At 34.0% G+C, this 20,531-nt stretch overlaps 1 protein-coding gene across 5 annotated transcripts; it reads left to right on the top strand.

Moving 5' to 3' along the window:
* The first annotated feature begins 258 nt into the window (after positions 1 to 258).
* On the top strand, positions 259 to 15,875 carry Endoa (SH3 domain containing GRB2 like, endophilin-A). Of its 5 annotated transcripts, none has more exons than XM_076386785.1 (12): positions 259 to 325; positions 4,715 to 4,784; positions 7,217 to 7,285; positions 7,363 to 7,579; positions 7,684 to 7,817; positions 7,909 to 7,975; positions 9,398 to 9,498; positions 9,630 to 9,733; positions 9,938 to 10,056; positions 11,204 to 11,293; positions 12,041 to 12,156; positions 12,226 to 15,875. In XM_076386785.1, exons 2-12 carry the CDS (start codon positions 4,740 to 4,742, stop codon positions 12,343 to 12,345), a joined length of 1,182 nt encoding a protein of 393 aa, XP_076242900.1. In that variant the 5' UTR covers positions 259 to 325; positions 4,715 to 4,739; the 3' UTR covers positions 12,346 to 15,875. The 5 variants fall into 5 exon arrangements, with proteins under 5 accessions (XP_076242900.1, XP_076242901.1, XP_076242899.1 ...); XM_076386786.1 differs by lacking the exon at positions 259 to 325 and adding an exon at positions 3,400 to 3,554 and having other exon boundaries at positions 9,413 to 9,498; XM_076386784.1 differs by lacking the exon at positions 259 to 325 and adding an exon at positions 3,400 to 3,554.
* Positions 15,876 to 20,531: the final 4,656 nt, after the last annotated feature.

The following is a 20,531-nucleotide window of genomic DNA, read 5'->3' as shown; positions in this document are numbered from 1 at the left end:
ATTCTACATACGATTGTTTTTTAAGTATGAAGGGAGATCGCATGATTTGTAATTAAAAATTTAATAAATAAGTCATTAAGCACGAATTATTCAATTTTTAATATCTACAATTAATCTGTATTAGTATTATCTATACGAGAAATACATTTGTCTGTTACTCTAACTTCAAATTCTATCTCATTTCGCGGGTCTCGAAAAGATCAAGGACAGAGCGATCTAGCGTCATCGCTGGAAACTCCAAACAGCTGTTCGTAGCTGTTCGTGTCAAATCGAGGCAAGTAATTCGGTTCCTGTTTTAGGGTGCTGTTTCCTTAAATCAAGCTTGGTAAGTGTATTAATACAAATTATATTTATGAACTTATCTGATTTGATTTTTTAATACTAACATAAAAAAGTATAGAAGATTATTTATTTACTGAACGAATGAATGGAATGTAAATATGTTGGATTAGCAACCTTGACTAACGTGTTGTGATTTTATTTCAATTTTATATTTATTACAATATTAAATACATTAGAGTTGAAAGCGTCACATAATTGTAACTATTATAAGTACACAGTGTATTTCAATACTAATAGTAATGGTAAACATTTATTTCATTGCTTTCCGGCTTTGAAAAATATGTACATACATGAATTCATTATATTGCTTATATGAATTAACATACAGTCTAAAACAATTTATTTCATATTATATTTATCCACTAAGATCTATGTGTAATTGGTTTGTGTTCTCATTTATTTACTTTGCGTCCAAAATTTGTTGCATCTAGTGCGTTCCTTTTCCGTTGTGTCTTAATAGTTTTCCAATATTTATACTGTCATTTTCTCTACCAGCGATCTAGCATTTTTCTATTAAATGCTTTAACCTTTTTGTCAGATATGTACATAATTTTTTCTTACATATCTTACACATGTTTTCTTCTTTCAACTTCAAGTATTTATTCCTTTTTTTCTCTTTTTCGATCTGAATCTTGGTACTATGATCTGGTTTCTTCCATCATTTCTTGCTGATAAGTATAGCAGTCTTGTGCTCTCGCTTATCGTATTGCATCTTTTGTTATATCTTTTATTCTTCATTTTTTCAGATTGTTCCTGTATCTATCTACTTCTGTCTGTCTGTATTCTGTACTAATTCTTCTTCCTCTCTGTTATCATATTCTTTCTATCTTCCATTTGACTCCTTTTTCTTCCCATTTATTACCTATTTCCTCTCAAAACTGTTTGATTATTTTATCTTTGTATTCTTTCACTTTTCTTCATACAGTCTACTAACAATCGTAATTGATGATTAATTGGTATTGGTAATAGAATTGATATTTTTCTTAAAAATTTCTTGCTATTAAAATTCTTCTTTACTTCTGATACTATGTTTAAACTAACACACATTTGAAAATTTGATTTCAAGATTAGTTTAGAAATAATTATAAAAAATCTGAAGTAATATTTCAACACATTAGTTACTCTATTAATAAAAATAGACTAATGTGTCTTCATCGTTCGTTTATCTATAGATTGAAGTGAAGAAAGATATCCTAAAAAATATCCTCCAAACATTTTGTGTTCCGTATAAATAGAAAGTGGAAAGAATTAAAAGTGAAGCACTCTCCGTTTCGGCTTTGTATTGGTTGCTGACGAATTTATATTTGATTTTTAAATCATTTATACGAGACGTGGGCGTGGTTTCATCTACGGATGTACAGTCAGAGACATGGGGGCGTAGAAAATGATAAAATTATATCGAATGATAAGGGCATCGCGACCCAATCATATTTAAGGATGAGTATTTAAAAATCTTCAAAAGCGAACATAATAAGTATATTTCCAAAGGGTCCCGATTTTCTGTAGTGGATGCGGAAGATATTATCTTATTACCGAATTACTGCATACATATCGTGTGAAGAAAGACAATCGATTTTAAAATGTAGCATTGCCTCGATAGTTGACCCTCTGCCAAGTGTCAAGTCTCGAGACATTGTACAGTATTTGTCGCTATAATGTACATACATATATTATTTAGTATTTAGATAAACAGAAAATACTTGCAGTACTTGACTATTATAATGGGGAGCTTATAACGAGTAAATAATAATATATAACAAAACACAAAGCCATGATTAAGAATTGACAGTTAAATCAAAACTTCGAACGTTAAGTTTACGAAAATAAAAAGATGTGGATTATGTTTTTACCTGAGAAATAAAGATATTCAGCGTTTACTTTCAATTTATAATACTTATAATACAACTTTAGTAAGCGTATATATATGTAAATTTGATTTCGAAAGAGGTAAGATTTGAAAGAGATAAGTGAAGCACTGATTTGATTTTAAATTTAGTTTGAATACTAGGATTTAAGAGTATCTTAAGTTTCGAAAATTGTGTACAGATTGGTCCCCGTATTAGCATATGTCAAGGTCCGCTAAAACACCAAATATCGAAACAATATTACATCTCTCGTCTTTCCTCACATGCAGATACAATTGTTCGATCACCCAAGCAGCATATGTCCCACTTTGTTAGTTTAAGTAATTGATTTTCCAGTCTTTGTTACGGTTAAAAAAATAATATACTGACCCACTTGCTCCATTCTACATCTTCTGACCTGGTTACAAAAAATTCTATTTTATTCCGTCCGTGGTCTCCGATCAGATAGAGAATTTTCTCTACTAGAAAGCAAGAGAGATTCAGAACAAAAAACACAGAGTGTCCAAAGTTATTCTTAAAGCTACAAAACTAGTAGAAAAGAGAATCAAAATGTAAAAGTATAAACAGAGAAAACAATAATAGATCATAAAAGATGATCTAGGGACACTTCCAAAAATCGCTGAGAAAAAGATACAATATTTTCTCGGTATAGGCTCATATCCACTTACGAGTATAAACTTTATAAAGCGAGGCACTCAATTTTGGAATTGAAATTTTGAGTTTCACTTACACTTACATATTACTGATCAATCATATGAATCATAAATGAAACTCTCAAGCTTTTCTCATATAAATGCATTGTCTATTTTAGAGTTCCGCGTAATAAATGAATGATGTCACTAATGGTCATTATTATGGAATGGAAAAATTCATTCACAATACTTGTTATACTTCAACGCCTGACCGATTTCACAGTCTGACTACACATGTAAGGCCCTCGCTCTAATTTCAAGTTTTCGCTGTTGTAACTCGAGTTTATAACGAGGAAATCGAATCGCGAGGATAAGGGGCGTTTATGAATATAAGAAAAGCAAAAGACTTAAAGTAGAGAGGCAGAAGACTTAAAGTAGAGAGGCAGAAGAAGATATCGAAAGTGTAAAAGGATAGAGTTATAGTAAGAAAAGCGACGAGAGAGAAAGGAGAGGGAGGTAGAATTAGGAGAGGGGATGGAGAACGACTCGTAGGTATCGATCGCCAGCCAGAAAACTACCCTTCGAGTCGCAGTGTGCAAAAGCAAACGCGTTCGAGTCGATGGTGCTCGTGGTGTTCGTGATCCACGCGTTCGTAGCTCTGCTTGCTCCACGCTCGTGATCTGTGCCATCAGGGCAGGTTATTTAATTGTGTGAGGTGAGAGATCACTCATTACCAGTGTTCGTTGACGACTCGAGCCCTTTTGAATCAGTCTCCACTATTCCTTGATCATATAGGACAACTAGAGACTCGAAACTCTCTGGTTCCTTTTAAACTCTTAATAGAGTATCTAATAAAGGATCTGGAGAATCTGAAGAATCTGGAGTCCTTGTTAGAGCCTGGCTATCACTCGCTATCAGTGTTTCTCGGCAACTTCTCCCCAACTGGAGCCCCTGAGCCTTCTTCTACTAGTTTTAATCCATATAGGACATCTCGAGACTCAAAACTCTGGTTCCTTCTAAACTCGTAATAGAGTCTCTAATGAAGAATCTGGAGAATTTGAAGAATCTGGAGTTCTTGTTAGAGTCTCTCTATCACTTGTTATCAGTGTTCTAACTTCTCCCTAACTTGAGCCTCCTTTTTCTACTGGTTTTAATCTATGTCGGACATCTAGAGACACAAAATTGAAGTTTTATTCTCAAGCTAGGTCTTCTTGAGCGATAGGATCTTTAATAATCTGAAGAACTTACAGATTTTGCTAGAGTCTGTCTGTTACTCATTACAGCGTTCTTCATCGGCGACTTCTCTTCGATTTCTGCCTTGGTACCTTGTCTCTAGTGTTCCTCGTTCATGTAGAACATTTCCATACTTAAAATGTGAAACTCTTTTTATTTCTAATTTTTCATTTAAAAGTAGACTTAAGTTCTATTCACAGGGACTGAAACTTTCTTCATCCCTCGTATAAGAATTCTCTTCTTTCTCCTCCACATTTGCTGAGAATTTACCTCGATATTTGAATCTCTCTTCAAGCATGGAACTTCTTTCTTAAGATAGATCAAATTGTAGTGTAATTTTTGCGACAAAATGGCTGTTTCGACGTTATCGGTTACAGTTGTTTCAAGGAAATTAAAGTTTTTCTTTGTAACGTGCGTAATTGTGTCGCTTAAAGGGGATTACCCTTGTGTATATGTGTTTAAGTGTTACATCAGAAACGAGTCATGTTGGAAATGTGGTCGATCGATAACATTGAAAATCATCCATACTTGGATGATTGGTTTTGGCAAACAACCAAGCCTGGGCACGAATTCAAATCTTTCTTTTTTTTATTAAAGATCTTTTTTTACCACTTTGCAATCTGGTTCAAATTTCTATTACAGAGTTCTGGAAAGATAATAATCCACCATGGCGTTCGCGGGATTGAAGAAACAGATCAACAAAGCCAACCAGGTGAGTTTTTTATTAATTACGTACTTTATGGTTAATTATGGGTCCAATGTATCTGGAAAATATTTGAGCTAGAACTGTTTACGTAATTTAAGAGACAAATTAGTGTCCCTCAAAGGGTTACAGCTCCTCCAGCTGGAAATAGCTTGACCTTTGAAATTGCGAAGGTACTGGTGTATTAACATGGTACTTGTTATGTTAATTAATATACCTGATTTTATGTCGACCCTTTTCTTAATTTGATGTTACTAATTTCTAGAACATTATATTATTGATGTATTAATGTTAAATAAATAATACATCTACTATTAAAATTAAAATAATATTATACTCTATCATTAAATCACAATCATTTTTATATAATTTTCCTCAGAATTAGTTTGGCTATTAGGGATTATGCAATAAATTAACAATTTTTTTATCTTGGATATGTATATATTGTTTTATATATTTATTAGTTATATATTCAATATTCAACTACTTCACTCTACCTTAGTTAATTTCAATCAAACCATTGTGTCATGGCAATACGGCAATAGAATTTTTCTAAAATTTTCAGGAATCTAAAGTTCGACAAGTGTTCTTAAACATGTTATGGTCAATGAGTTCTGCAAGGTGTTGCGTGCCGAAATTGGTCTTACGCCCAAAATTCTCAGTCTGAGGCCCCCATCTGGATTCGCAGCAGGGGGCCTCAATTATAGTCTCTCCTCATCAGTCTCTGCTTAGACAGAGTAATAGAATTCCTCAAGTGTACTAAAATATATTCTCTACACTTCAATTTGAATTAATTTGCTTTCATGTCTCGATACAGATTCCTAAACATGAAAAATGAAAAGTAGTCACTCGTACAACAATTTATTAATCACAATTTATTATACAGAATGTCTTTAGATACATAGAAAATAAGTATTATAAAGTATGATTATAAGTTTTATGAAGATTTTTCCTGTAAAAAGCAATTTTTTGCATTCAAATATATAGACTGAAAGTTGTAATTTACTTTTGCAATAAAAGTAGCAAACTCTTAGTAGCAAGGCCTCTTAGCACTTTTTGTGGGCACTTTCACCACAATTTAGTCAAGCATTTATAAACAATCACGGCTTTATTATAGCTTCACTTTTCTAAAGGAGGAATCTTATCCATCCTGAAATGGAAAGTGTAATCATTGAATACGTTCTACATCATTTTCACTGTCTCCAAAGGGTCTCCAAACACAACACATTTCACGGCTAGAATTTAATAAGCGCTGGCTTAAATAAGAATTAATTGTCCCACTCAAGTCGCATTGAGGCGAATGGGGCCTCGATTCTTGGGCGAGAGCATTGCCCAAACAGTTGAAATGTTGATACAAATTTAAATTGAAAGTGCTTAGCAGCTTTTAGTGCTTTGATGATGGTTTAGACCGTCGAAATAGGAATTCTAATGAATTATAATATCGCAGGTACATGATTTTAAGGCTTCAGACTTTAAGAAAATGTTAAATGCAACCGCGTCACTTATTATCGCGTTGTGATCAATTTATTTTCTCTTCGATAATTACATAAGACACAGATACAATACTTCTTATGTATAATCATCATCGAGTTGTGCGCATAGCAAGTAGTATACAATTTAATCTCTAAATTTTGCTTTTTAGACAAATATAAAAGAAGCAATAAAAATATAGATAATACATCACATTAGAAAAAAATGAAATTAAAGAGTAATGAATTTTGATGTTACAAAAAAGTTTGAAAAAAAATGATATTTAGTGGGGGTCATTGTAGGTCAGATTTACTCTAGAACGAAGTTTAATCAGCAATGGAATGCTATGTTCCAGTACGTGGAGTAGCGTATAAGTAGGTCTCCCTTTAATATAGGTCACGGTCGCGTTGGAGCTTTGTCAAATAATCACGTTGTTCTGCTTTTACACTTTTCAAGGATTACAGACATATTATTGCTTCAATCGTATCTAAGGACAATTTGAGAATCTCCGTTTGCGAGAGTTCAAAGTTAATTCAGGGAAGGCTGCTTTGTTAACAAATTGACAGTATGACAGTCCTATGACGGACATATTGTTAGGACAATTTAAACGATGATCCATCACAGTCTCCCTCAGATTTTTCTTAAATTTCTGATAAAAAAATGTGTAGATCTCATAGATAACGATACATTGTCTTCACTCTGGAACACTCTTCTTTCATTTGGTATTTCTAAGAATTCTGTGAAACTTGTATCGATTTCCTGAATTTAGAGATAAATTAGTATTCTTTTAGTAGGCTGGGACACCGTGTTAAGTCCTTTTCTGCACTTACTGAATTCCTTCAGGTTTTATTTTTAATCACTAAATTGCGGATGTTTATGCAAATTCCTATTTTCATACGCAATTTTCGATATTTTGTATATTTTTCCATGTAATTATAATATTATTACAACTAATCAATTTTGGTTTAAAGTATATGACGGAGAAGATGGGAGGAGCAGAAGGAACCAAGCTGGATGTGGACTTTATGGACATGGAGAGGGTATGTATTTATAACAGATTTCATTTCTTAATATCACTTTATAGATATAGTAAAGACTAATGAAAACTTGATTGCAGAAAACGGACGTCACCTACGAATTAGTGGAGGAGTTACAGATCAAAACGAAAGAGTTTCTTCAGCCAAATCCAACAGCAAGAGCTAAGATGGCAGCTGTTAAGGGCATCAGCAAACTCAGTGGCCAAGCAAAGGCCTCCACTTACCCTCAACCAGAAGGTGTCTTGGGCGATTGTATGCTAATGTATGGCAAAAAGCTTGGAGATGATAGCATTTTCGGTATGCAAATTCAATTTCTATTTATCCTATACAACACAATCATCACTTAAAATTCACCGTGTGAATCTAGAGATACACGTATTGACTTCTCCTAATTTTCTCAGCTCAGGCTCTTGTCGAAATGGGGGAGGCCATGAAACAGATGGCGGACGTGAAGTATTCCTTGGACGATAATATTAAGCAGAACTTCCTGGAGCCTCTGCACCACTTGCAGACCAAGGATCTCAAAGAAGTTATGGTGGGTTTATTGAAAAAGTTCTTGAGCTCTGCTGTTCGGTTTCCACTTATATCGAATAGAGATTGCGAAACTCATGTTCCTTTTGTTTCAGCATCATAGGAAAAAGCTTCAGGGACGAAGGTTGGACTTCGATTGCAAGCGAAGACGTCAAGCGAAAGGTAGAGTTATTTACGAGCAGCCCTTATCTCTTTGCATCTCTATTGATTTATTTATGCGCAACTTGGGTGTGTGTACGTTCTTACGACGTGAAATTTATCGCTGTTTGCAATTATTGAGAATGGGGGAGTAATTTATGGTGCAAACTAGGGACGGATTGATTCTTTGTGTAAAATGGAAAAAGTCAATCAAACTTTTTACATAAATCTGTTATTTATTACTTCTCTTATTTCTATTTGCATGAATGAATTTTTCTACGAATTTCTAGGAAATTTTTTAACAATGGACAAATGGTACTACTTTTACACAAACAATCAAATAATATCCTAGAAATGGATGTACCTTACATTTTCTCCTTGCATGTGCACGTTGTAATTACTAGCTGTTCATATCATACTGTGATATCTTCATTTAAAAAGTAATAGTTTGCAATGTTTTTGAAAGCTTTTAATATAGAGTAGAAGACTAAAATCAGTGTTAATAATTCCATATATAAAGTCTTTTAAGAACTAGTTATAATAAACATTATTCAGTTCAAAACTCTTAACTTTAAAAATCTTAATACAAATTTTATTAGACAAATACTCAAATTTATTAGGTTCCTTCTGGACTGTGTGATATTTTTCTAATTCAACTTTTTTAAAATTAATGTTCACAAAATATTCGCAGCAGCCTTTTTGCTTCTTTAATTTTTGTTCTTAATATCAATTGAATGTTTCTTTGCAAAAATTTCAAACTCATTTGCCTTTTCTGAAGGCGAAGCTATCTTTTCTTTTTCGTTTCCTTCAACGCTTTAATTATTAGCTGCTGGAAAAAGATCTGCAAGTCCACATTTTGGAAGCCCAGTAAAATCGTCTTCACCGTATACTGGTATGTGACTTGTTTAGCTGAGATTTTTGAGTTTATTGCTTTCACTTTTGAATTCATACGATTTTGTGTTTCATACAGGATGATTTGTGAATCTATGTCAATATTTAGGGTAGTAGTAGATGAGGCTTTTTCTTCTAAATGTATTCATAAATCATTGTGTGTTGCAAAGTTCTAATGCTTGAAGCTATTTTTCACTAATACTAATAATCTGTTATTAGTTGATGAATTATTAAAGATTAATAAGTGTACTCATGTTAATCATATTTGTTATGTTTCTCTTTTAGTTTAATGTGTAGATATATCGGATTAACTTGTCGAAAAGTTGCTTCTTTATGGATTTGAATGGCAGCTTTTCCACAAATTAATTGATATACTTCTAAAATATTGGAACATGTTTATAAATCATTCTGTGTATCTGTATATTATGTTTATCTAGAAATTGATAAAAGTTCATATGTGTCTTCTTTATAAATATCTTATGTATGAAACTTAGGCATAGAAGCAACTTAGTAGTGCAATTTTTAATGTTTTGTTGACGCAAATTTTGCGAGCAGGTTCTCACGTTTCAGACGACGAGATTCGTCAAGCTGAAGAGAAATTCGCCGAGAGTCTTCACTTGGCTCAATTGGGCATGTTTAATTTGTTGGAGAATGATGTAAGTTTTATAAAAGAATTCACTATAATATAGCAATAACTAAAATTTATACTATGATTTACTATACTTTCTGAATAAACATAGAAAAAACTATACAGACATTCAGAGTAACAGTTTTCATGTTTTTTAAGGTGGAACAAGTAGCTCAGCTCGCAACATTCAGCGAAGCACTCCTGGATTACCATCAGCAGTGTACTGAAATTTTAAGAACACTAACAGAAATACTTTTAGAGAAGTATGTATTTCTTTGAGATCCTAGATTAAGAGCACCCAGATTTTGTGAGTAAGATTAAGACACTGAACTAGAAGAATTTATTTTATTATTTAGTAGCTATTGTTCTAGTATCAGAAGGATTTTATAACGATGAGGGAAATATAGATTTGTTTTTCCATATTGATCAACTGATTAATATTACAATGTTGTTTATTTCCATTATAGAAAAGATGAAGCAGCGAATAAACCAAAATTGGAGTTCGTACCAAAAACACTGGCTGATCTTCACGTGGATGCAATACCCACATCGGATGCAATGAACGGTGGGAACTTCTCTCTTCACGGTAAAACACATTTTACACATACACATACAAGAAAATATTCGGGTGGACTGCCTGTTCTTTGTTACCTCTGTATTGCAAGTATCCTACTATGTTCTGTAACTATACTCTGACTATACTTGCTACCTTCTGCCAAGTGAATCTCTTTAATTGTCTCTTTGATTGTCATCTGTACCTTAACTTTTCTTGTCCTTTTGACACTTATTCCTTTACAGTGGATATACTTGTCGTTTACTAAACACTTTTACATTACAACTAATGAAAATGTGAAGTTTAAACTCACGGAAAGGTCAAAGGTCAATGTCACATGTATTAATTACTTATTAATAGACTGCAGATGCAAATTTCAAATTTTCATGAACATTGTTAGAATAATAAAAGGAAGTAAAAATTTGTTTTAGCCTTTAAATATTATAATGTGTATTTTATTTTTGATATTGTTCAATTTTCTATAAATGCATAAACGTCTGCGGTCTAATTAGTGACATGTAAACTAATTGATTAATGTATGAGAATATGGAGAGTGAGTGTACAGTTATTATATTAGGATCAAAGAACTATACAAAATTAAGTTTCATATTCTTGGTTTCTGAAATATAACTGTACTGCCATCTTCCCCTAGTCTCGTTCTACAATTATGGGTTCGCTACAGTTCTCCTACCCAGTGTATCAATCACACTAGAAATTTCAGACATTTACACACTCCTATTACACATTCCCAATGTTTTATGTATACAGGGTGTCTCATTTGAATCTTCACACACAATTATCTCCTGAGCTATTTATTGTTTCAAAAAAAGTTTCACATAGAACTTGTTTTGCTTTGAAGAGGACGTCTTATGTTTTTTTATTAATTTTATCTAAGTGAATGTGCCTCGGAGATTTCAAGGTGATTTTCACTTTCTCAAGTGATACTATTTTTTTTATTTAGGAAAATTTATAATTCCACTTAAAAAACAAAGGTCACTTTGAAGTTTCCAAAACACGACCATTTCGATCAGATATGAAGTGATATGTCTTCTTCAGTGGTAGGTAAGTTCTACCTGAAATATGTTTTAGGATAACGAATAGTTCGAGAGATAATTGTATGTAATGGGATACTCTGAATATTCTGGCATACTTGAATGTCTATCCTTCTGACACGATATAGGGGCAAGTCGAGCCGGGTCTCCGGTCCATGACGGGAAGCGCTCACAGCTCGAGCTATTTCCGGCTGGAAATCCGCCACAATCTGCCAATGGTAAATTTCTCATGGGGCTTTTGTAGGATTCAATTATTCATTTTCAGTTTTATCGCTTTTCTTGCACCTAGAATGAGAACTAGAGCCTTGTACCTCCATTAATCCTTAACCACCAACCACATTTAATCGCATGTATGTTTGTTGAGTAGCTGTACCTTCTTTTTCTACATTTTACACAGAAAATTCCCTCCGTTTTATCTAAAATATTCCAAGAATTCATATTGTTTCTGTGATATCCTGGTATCTGATGAATATGAGTGTTTCTTCTGTACACTGTGTTGTTCATTTAATTTTGTGTTATGTGTTCAGTATTATTTTTAAAATGAGGTTGAAATTATTGAGTAAATTTAAGAATATATATTGTTTTGAATAGCTTTAGTCTAGCATATCTTGCAATGTCCTGAGAGAGACTAAAGACTTCTTTCTGTAGTGACTGATAACAGTGGGAGTACAGTTGTCTCTGATAACATAGTATTAAGCAATATTAAGTTTTCCAGTGTGTACCAAGTTATAAGTATGTATAGGATTATAGTTAGCAGTGTGATCGGAGTTATTCTAAACAAATCTTATTCTTAGAAGAGAATTTAGCTTTTATGCTATATCATCAGATACAATAATCCCTATCAAATGCTACATAGAAACTGATTAGAACTTTCAAAGATTGTTATTTAGAAATTTTGACAAGTCTTAAGGTTTTCCTATAATATCTGTTTCCTATGAAGCTAATGAGAATTCCACCATTTCCAGCCTCTCCTCTGCCATCTCCAAGCAAATCCCCAGCGAGGACTCCGATGAACAGACAGCCTTGTTGCACAGCTTTGTACGACTTCGAAGCAGAAAATCCTGGAGAGCTTGGATTCAAAGTAAGCATAATGCAGTCACTGAATTATTTGTTTAGAATAGTGAACTTAACAATTTGTTATATTTTCCAGGAAAACGACACGATCAATCTGATACGGAAGATAGACGAGAATTGGTTCGAAGGCAGCCTGAATGGTCGTACTGGCTACTTCCCAGTGACATACGTACAAGTCATAGTGCCATTACCCTAAAAAGATGTTACGCATCACAAAACCAAAGAACCTGCTATATTCACCGACGTCTACCACATTGTCTTATTAGCCTAAATCTCTCTGAAAGACTTCTCTTGTCGCTTAAGTTAAAAAGCTTCTCAAGATCGACTCCTAGTTTCCCATTTTTTTTGTTGCCCCAGAATAGCTATATACGCATGTTAATGTATATATATATAACGTTATAGTCTTTTATCGAAGTAAGGACCTCCGCGTGCGCGCGCGCGCACACACACACGACTGCACAGTTAAATGTAAACATACATGTGCGCGCGTACACCTACATTCTTTTACATTCTTTTTAGTTTCTCAGCGAAGTTTGACTGCACAAAGTTAGAATGTCGAGACTGCAAAATTCGAGGAGAATTCCCGAATAATTTTCTGTTAAGTATTTTAAGTTACTCAATCGATGGGTATGTTTCAGTTTCGTGTATTTCGAGATGAGTATCGGTCTTAGAGTTACGTTGGATAATTTAGGTTTACGAATTGTGATACATGGATTTTGTGTTGTATAATTATTTTTAATGCATTTGTGTGTTTGTAGATTCGCGGTTTTCGCAGAAAATTTGGTTTACAAGGTAAATAACTCGTGCATTCTACAGCGATGTGTGATTCCTCGATTTGTTTCCTGATCATTTAGATTCTGCTGGTGACACGGGATAGAGATTAGAGTTTAGTTTAAGCGACCTTCAAAATGGCGGCGAATCTCTTTCACGAAGTCATCGATCGATTAATGATGCAATCTGTGCAATTTCATTCGTATTTTCCGGTGTTAAATTGCTTTGATGAGGAAACAAATTGTACATATACATCCCCCATTTTAAGTTCATCGTTCAGAGATCTCTTTGTATAGCATTGTATTAGCTTGAACTTAAGACTTGTGAACTTCAGAATTTTAATTGCTAGCAAAGGTATTGAGATTCTTACAATATTAAGTTAGAGTTCTCGTAATATGTCTTCGCATTGCAGATATTTAGTTTCTTCCACTTGACTTTGTATGAGAGTTAAACCGCCAGAACAATGAAAGTAATTAAGAAACTTGACTATTTGTTGCCACACGAATATTAGGCAATCTTCAACAAATATTTGCTAAGCATATTATAATGTTAGAGTATATACATGTTGTCGATTACCAGCGGCAACAGTGATGACTACGACGATGGCATTATTATTATTATTACCATTATGATTATTAATACCCGCGTATTTTTCCATTACTGTGAATATTATGAAACGTTCTTGGCCTTATCCTCGCGTTCTAAATCATTCCGTGTACAGTCAATTCTCGTTATATGCCCGACAGATTTTATTCATTACATGTTCATTGCTGTCCCCACCACTTGCAAGGATGGACTTCTCGGAAGGGCCAAACGTGAAACGTGATTATTATTAGGAACATGTATCGCGTGTCTGCCCAGTCCCGAAGGATGAACATATAACGAGATTTTACTGTAATTCGCGTAATTTAATAAATTTCGCGGCAGTTCGAACAGTGTTTCAGTACTACTGTGTTACATCAGAAGCAGAGGGTAGTTGATAGCGAAGATTACCGGTAATAATATGCGATCGATCGATATTAAACTAGTTTTACTCATTATTAGTGCGTGTAATCCATAGCAAGTACTTTTTAACACTCAATTGCATTATGGTTTCCTGTAAGAGTTATAGTATTCGAATTGGAACGTTGTTCTAATGGCCGCTCAAATTATCAGAACGAACTAAACGTTAGGTTGTTATGAAGTATTACGAATTCGTTGATATCTATACCATCAGTCATTGCGGAAGAAAAGACATGAATAATTTTATCTATGGTAATCGAAACAGACTTCTTTTCCCTTGAAAATTCGAAGTGTTATCGATGTTGTGCAATATTAAAGTTTAATACCACGTTTTGTCGCGATCGCTGGCTCAGTGTTTCTCGAAGTTTCCATGAAGAGCCTTAGGAGGATCCATAAACTAATAGGAGGAAGGTTCTATCAGGTCGCTGATGGGATCTGCCTGTTTTTTCTTACCATTAATGGACTCTCGTTCTTTCGATTTTGTCCTCGGCGAAAGCAGTTGTTAGCAAATAAGTGCCATACGAGTTTAATAACTTGTGAGAGTAGTGTCGATTCCATCGTAGTCATATAATGATTTTATGTTCCTTTGAACGAGGATATCCATGAGGAATTTTGTCAATTAATAAGAATAGTCGAAACAGTGAGGACAGAAACGAGAAAAAGTTGTTGGAAGAGATAGAATAGTATTGTAACTTGCGTCCACACTTAAAAGGTAGCGATGTAGAATCGGAGATATTTTCCTAGAACGAGAGACATATCATTAAATGACTCGAGAAACATTGTGCTGGATGAGGAACGATGAGGGAGTCGTGGGAAATTAATTTATCGCGTGATATTCGTTCTCGTGTTAAGTCCGCATTTTTCGCTCTTGTGGTGCCTGGAGACTTTTTTAGGTGGTCCATGGCCCCAAGGGGAAACTAAAAAAAGAGAAAAAATGAAAAAAGACAAAAAGATGAATGATCTATGAATATTAAATCGGTATCTCACTCTATAAATGTTGGCTATTGTTAAATGTTGAATATTGTTCTGCGAAGGGCTTGTTCTTCTTCGAACAATCCGCTTCGAATTTCGCGGTATTCTTTAAATTACCTGATTTCGTCTTTCTGTTTTAGACCAGCGAGCTTTTACAGATAATTTGTATCATAGATATTTCTTATAGAAATGGATTATTTCTTAAATCATTTTTAATACTTGACTTCTTAAGTACTTGTGAGGAGTATATCTGTCTACACTTGTACATGCCTTAAGTAAATTTTAGTGGAAGTATAATGAAGCTCTATGAGTCTATATTATACTCTTGTAGTTTTATTTCTTTGTATATCCACACAATAAAGTACTTAAGAAGTTCAAGCATTACAGAATTTGGAGACGAGTATTTTTAAAGGCATGAGTTTTGCTCGAAGGGATAAGCTCTTTGCATTTTAATTGTAATCTACTATTTGGGGTTCGAGCAGACATTAAATCTAATGCTCCCCTCAAAGTCACTGAGCATCCTTAGCGTGGGAAATTGAATTACTGACGTCCTTTTTCTTTTTTCTCCATTTATATGTCAATCAGTATCCAGTTTACTGTGTTCATCCCCTTCTTAAATTGGCTTCTTCCTTGTTTCTCAAGGCTCTTGTTCACTTATATTTTGTAAGCTTCAGAATGTTCAAGATTCCTGAGAACCATAGAAGAGGGTGTTCCCTTTATGTGTTAACTGCTCCATGTTAAGTCCCTCATTTTGACCCCCTGACCTTTTGTTGATGGGAAAAGAGTAAAGGTGGCAAACCCCGTGGATGCAGTGATACTTTCAGACAATACATTAACAATTAATTACACTTGTATTAATAAATTAATCTATTATGAATATTAAACTTCAATTGAAAAGAAATATACGACATGTACTCGATTTCGGTCAGTGCTAAATAATTATCACTAATTAAGAAATAAAGTGTGCTCTATGTCATGCTACATGGTTTCACAGTGAATCTACCCATCCAATTGTTTTCTAGGATTCTGTACATTTGAAATGTCAATTTTCTGTGAGAATGAAATATATTTGTGATCAAAGCATAATGAATTTTGTATTTTTTACTCATTTATATTTTACTGTGTTTCATGCACTGAATTATAAGTCAACTTTTTTCTAAACTTGTGAAAGAAGCTACAATTATGCACATATGTAGAATGAGGCTGTTTAATATTTAATGTCTGAAGATTGAGATACTTTGATGCATTCTGTGCACTGAAGTTTGAAGCCAATTTTTTAAAAATGTGTGAAGACAGAGTATTATTTGAAAGAAATTGTAATTGTGTTTTGTGTATATAAAGTACTGAATATTTTCTTGATTTTTTTAGGAACAGTTTTTTATTTATTTCCATAGAAAGTTATTCAGAGAAATATGTATAGGAAGGGGTGATTCAGCAGATCATTTGCAGAGTTAACCAACCCTATGACATGATTTAGCAGACATGGCCAGCATCCATAATGCATATCTTCCCTTCTGTGGACATAATTGTATACGATATTACCCGAGGGAGCTCGGTTCTTCCCGGTAACAAGGCATATCATCAACTCAGGGGAAGCCATAAAGCAACCCTCGCTTGGTGTCGCTCTCAAGTTATTTTCTTACGCCGCGAGATAGAGCCTCTGTCCACGCTGCATCGATTTAATGTTACACATTACTTCGTATCCAGTATGTTTATGCATACACATACATAAATATATTCTATATATTCCAAAGGAATAAAATTATTAAATGTACGTGTATCTGATGGAATTAAGATTCACAACTTCGAACATCAATATCTCGAAAATGGACACATGTGACCCAATTTATTCTGCCTTCACAATTCCTCAAATACAGTGATGATGATAATCTCCATTTCAAGAAAATTATAAAAGAGCATTTGAGGTAATAACATTTTACAAAAATTTATACTATTTTTCGGTCTCCAATTAGGGAGACAATGTTGTTGCTTCAGACATCAACATTAAATTTTTTAAAACTAAGGTCTAAAAAGGCCTAGTAAAATACTTAGAAAATCTTTAGATCACGTTAAACAACATTTGTGTTTGTAGATGTAGCAAAACTATCTATATAAGAGAAGTGAAATAAAGTTAAAAGGGGTGTAAGAATAATTTGCGACAATTTTAATTCATTTGTCAATAGTTATACAAGATGACTTCCATTGTAGCCTTTGCATTTAGAACTGGATGACAAGTCTTTTTTCCATCGGAGTCGAATTACTTTCTCGCAGATACAATACCCATCGCTCGTTTGCGTCCCATAACAGGAGGGTCGTTTTTATTAATGCAGAAGAGGGGGGCGTGTAAGCGGCTTACTTTCTGCAATTAAAATGTTCCTTTAAATACCCAGCTTGAGGATGTTATTGTAGACGACTGAAAGTTGTGTTTAAATCCTTGTTCGTTATACGAATAGGTTATATCTGCCATTAGGGGAAGGTAAATTCAAAACCATTTCTTTTTCTGTATATATGTATAGTATTTTTGGGAGTGTTAAATTTGAAAATTTGAAAAAACGAACGTTTGAAAGTTCAAAATGGTAAAGCTCGGAAAACTAAAAATTAAGAGATTTGAAAATTTGAAAACTTGAATATTTTTACTTATACAAGCTCTACATAAAGAAAAATAAAATTTGTATAATTTGGAAGCTTTTGCTTTTTAAGTAACATGATTCACATGCATTTTACATTTATGAAAAGATTATTTAGAAAGCTCCTCTTAAATGCTATATGTATTTGATAGTGATGTAGGAAAAAATGGAAGTGTTTGAAACTATTCAAAATAAAAAATTGTGAACATTCGCAAGGTTTGAAGATTCAAATTCAAAAGCGTAAAAATTCAATTGGAACATTTGAGAAACCGAAAACTTGTAGCTCAAACTTAATAAACCAGAGTCTTCTACAAATACCCGTATTTTTAGAGACAAGTTGGCCCTTTAGGTTGCACGTGAGTGTGTATCGTCGGACGTGAGGTAGTTACGGAAAAAATCGGCATGAAATACCCACTCGTACTTGCAGATTCCTCCCGAGAGACAACTACGTTCGCGAAGTCAATTTGCCAGAACATTAGCCGCGGCTGATGTCTCTTCTAGGGTGCCTATTATTGACACAGCCTCTTCACGATCGACTAGAATCGATAACAGTTTCCTTTCCCTCATTTTATTATACTTTGTTTTCGCAGACAGATCTTGTGTACACTGCTTTGGATGAAATTTGTTTAAACTATTCTATCGTAATCGAGTATAGTGTTGTCTTCATATAAGCTTCGATATATCTTGATGTAAGTCTCGATATATACAGTTCCTCCACTTCACTGTTTCATGGTCTCAAAAACGAATTTTCTAAGTTTTGCTAACCATTAACTTTAAGACTGTGAGCTTATATCGAAACAAAATAGAGAACATGACTTGAGATGCAATTGGACCAATTCTGACCAGGGTGGTATTTGTGTTTTATTTTTAGGGGTCCATAGAGAATGAGACCTTATCTTGGGACTAATGCGCTCTATGGTAAATGGGATTTTGATCGTGACCATAGAAGAGAAATATGGAGCCAATTGTAAGTTATATTATTAGACTAATTATGTATATAATCTTTCTTAGTCAGTCTGAGAGAGAAAGTCTGCTTAAGAATATGCAGATTAGGTGTCGCAAAGGCACAAGCTCCTGCTTGCGAAAAGAGAGCCATGTGTGGTCGAAATCTAGAATTTTGGTGACGGTCGTTCGGGGACCATACAGCTCTATTAAGGGTTTCTGCTCATTGGAGCGTCCTCATGTATTAGATGGGAGAGCTCCCCAAGGATTTCACAGGGATATATATCCAACGACTGAGATTACACGCGTTCTACTGTGTAGTTTCTTCAGGGATTGAAAAGAACCTCTTCTAAATAATCCATTGTACGATGGTCTGAGCTGTGTTTAACTCTTTTATTCAATTTATGATCAAGAAAACACTAAAATATGAATTATTTTATTAGTTTGTGTTTGAGGTACCAACTTTGTGTTTACTTACGCCTTTTTATAGTAGTGGTTTTGTTTAAATCATTTCTTCGTTTGTCACTTCGTTAAACTCTTGTAAATAATAATGCAGATTTTGCATTTAATATTAAAAAAAATTGATTAAATTATGCTTGGTTCCAACACGGCAGAAAAAGAAATTTAACAACGTGGAATAAAAAGTGACTATCTCATAATATTAATATTATTATCAGTGATCAAGACTTTTATTGTTAATCGAATTACACATAGCATTTTCATATGATGTCAACTACGTTACTTTCGCTGATGTAGGGAATTTATACAGACCTGGGCACATTTGAAACAACATTATTTGAAACATTATTTCAAGTGTTTTATTTCGTCTTCAACAGTGAGAAGTGTATACTGCTGCTGACCGTGAAAGCTTCAAATCTCTAACACCAAACTTGTCGTTAAAAATACCTAAACGTTATTTCAAATAGTCACAATAATGAACTTTTGTATTTCACCATGCAAAATTGTTGTTACTCCAATAACATAAGTAAAAATATCAATATTAAATAATATTCCAAAGAATTATCTTCTATCTTCATTTCAGATAAAATTTGCCCAAGTCTGTTTACAACAATCTACTCGGCGTTTCTTACAGCTGTGCTCATACACGATTCTACATTAAAAAGCAGATGTGTATACATTTTCAATTTGCAATATTCGTGTTTGCATTGGCAACCGGATTAAAATAATATAATAGAGGTCTCAGAAGCAACAATGCGGGATGTGCTTGCGATCTGCACTGGCGATTCTTTCACGAGACGCCATCTTGACAACTGTTCTCCACGTGTACCTGAACAGGTCATATAATTATTATAAAGTTATATTGCACGATAGCATCAGCCCGCAGGAGTCAATCTCTTGCACAGTGCAAAACTATTTTTATCTGTCACAGTCGAACTCTTTCCAAATTTTCGACAGCCCTTTCTTTGAGCTGGAGCACCCTTTGTTTAGTCTGGATCACGACAGCTGCAGAGGTATGGGGATGAGAGTTTCCTAGAAGAATTTTCTAGAAGAATAAGTCATGTTGCCTATATCCTCGCCAGTTTTATTCTTAGTTTTGGGCTATATAAGGACTAGTTTTAGCAGACCCTTTGGGTTTTTGGAATCAGTCTGAGCTAGAGAACAGTTCTGAGCAAGATCGGGTACGAGTCCCCTTCAAGCATCGATTAAACGTTTCCAGTAGGTGTCCACTGTTAGGTCATTGCAGTTCAATAGCTCCCGCATTTCTCGGTGCATAAAAACTAACAATAAGAAAATTTGAAATTTTTGAAAATTAGTATTAGAAAGAGTTTCCTGATAGGAACTACATTGCGACACTTGTGTAAGGTCCTTAATAAGTTCACAATATAATTGTAATTTTTGTTCCTTTTGTATAAAAGAAAGTCTTATTAAATTTCTTGTAGCCCTATATTACATAATTTTTTGAGAAAAAGGAATCCACGGTGAGATACACTCTAGCTACTCAGAGTGCATCGAGTTTTATAAGTTATGAGGCCCAACTAACAATCCTGTGGCACCCTGTGTTAACCAGGCACAGGCTAGTCCATATTTCCCACCTTCTGTGGCACCC

Source organism: Calliopsis andreniformis, chromosome 10 (genome assembly GCF_051401765.1).
Source record: "Calliopsis andreniformis isolate RMS-2024a chromosome 10, iyCalAndr_principal, whole genome shotgun sequence".
In the NCBI taxonomy this organism is placed as follows: Eukaryota; Metazoa; Arthropoda; class Insecta; order Hymenoptera; family Andrenidae; genus Calliopsis; species Calliopsis andreniformis.
This window is presented reverse-complemented; position numbering and strand designations above follow the sequence as displayed.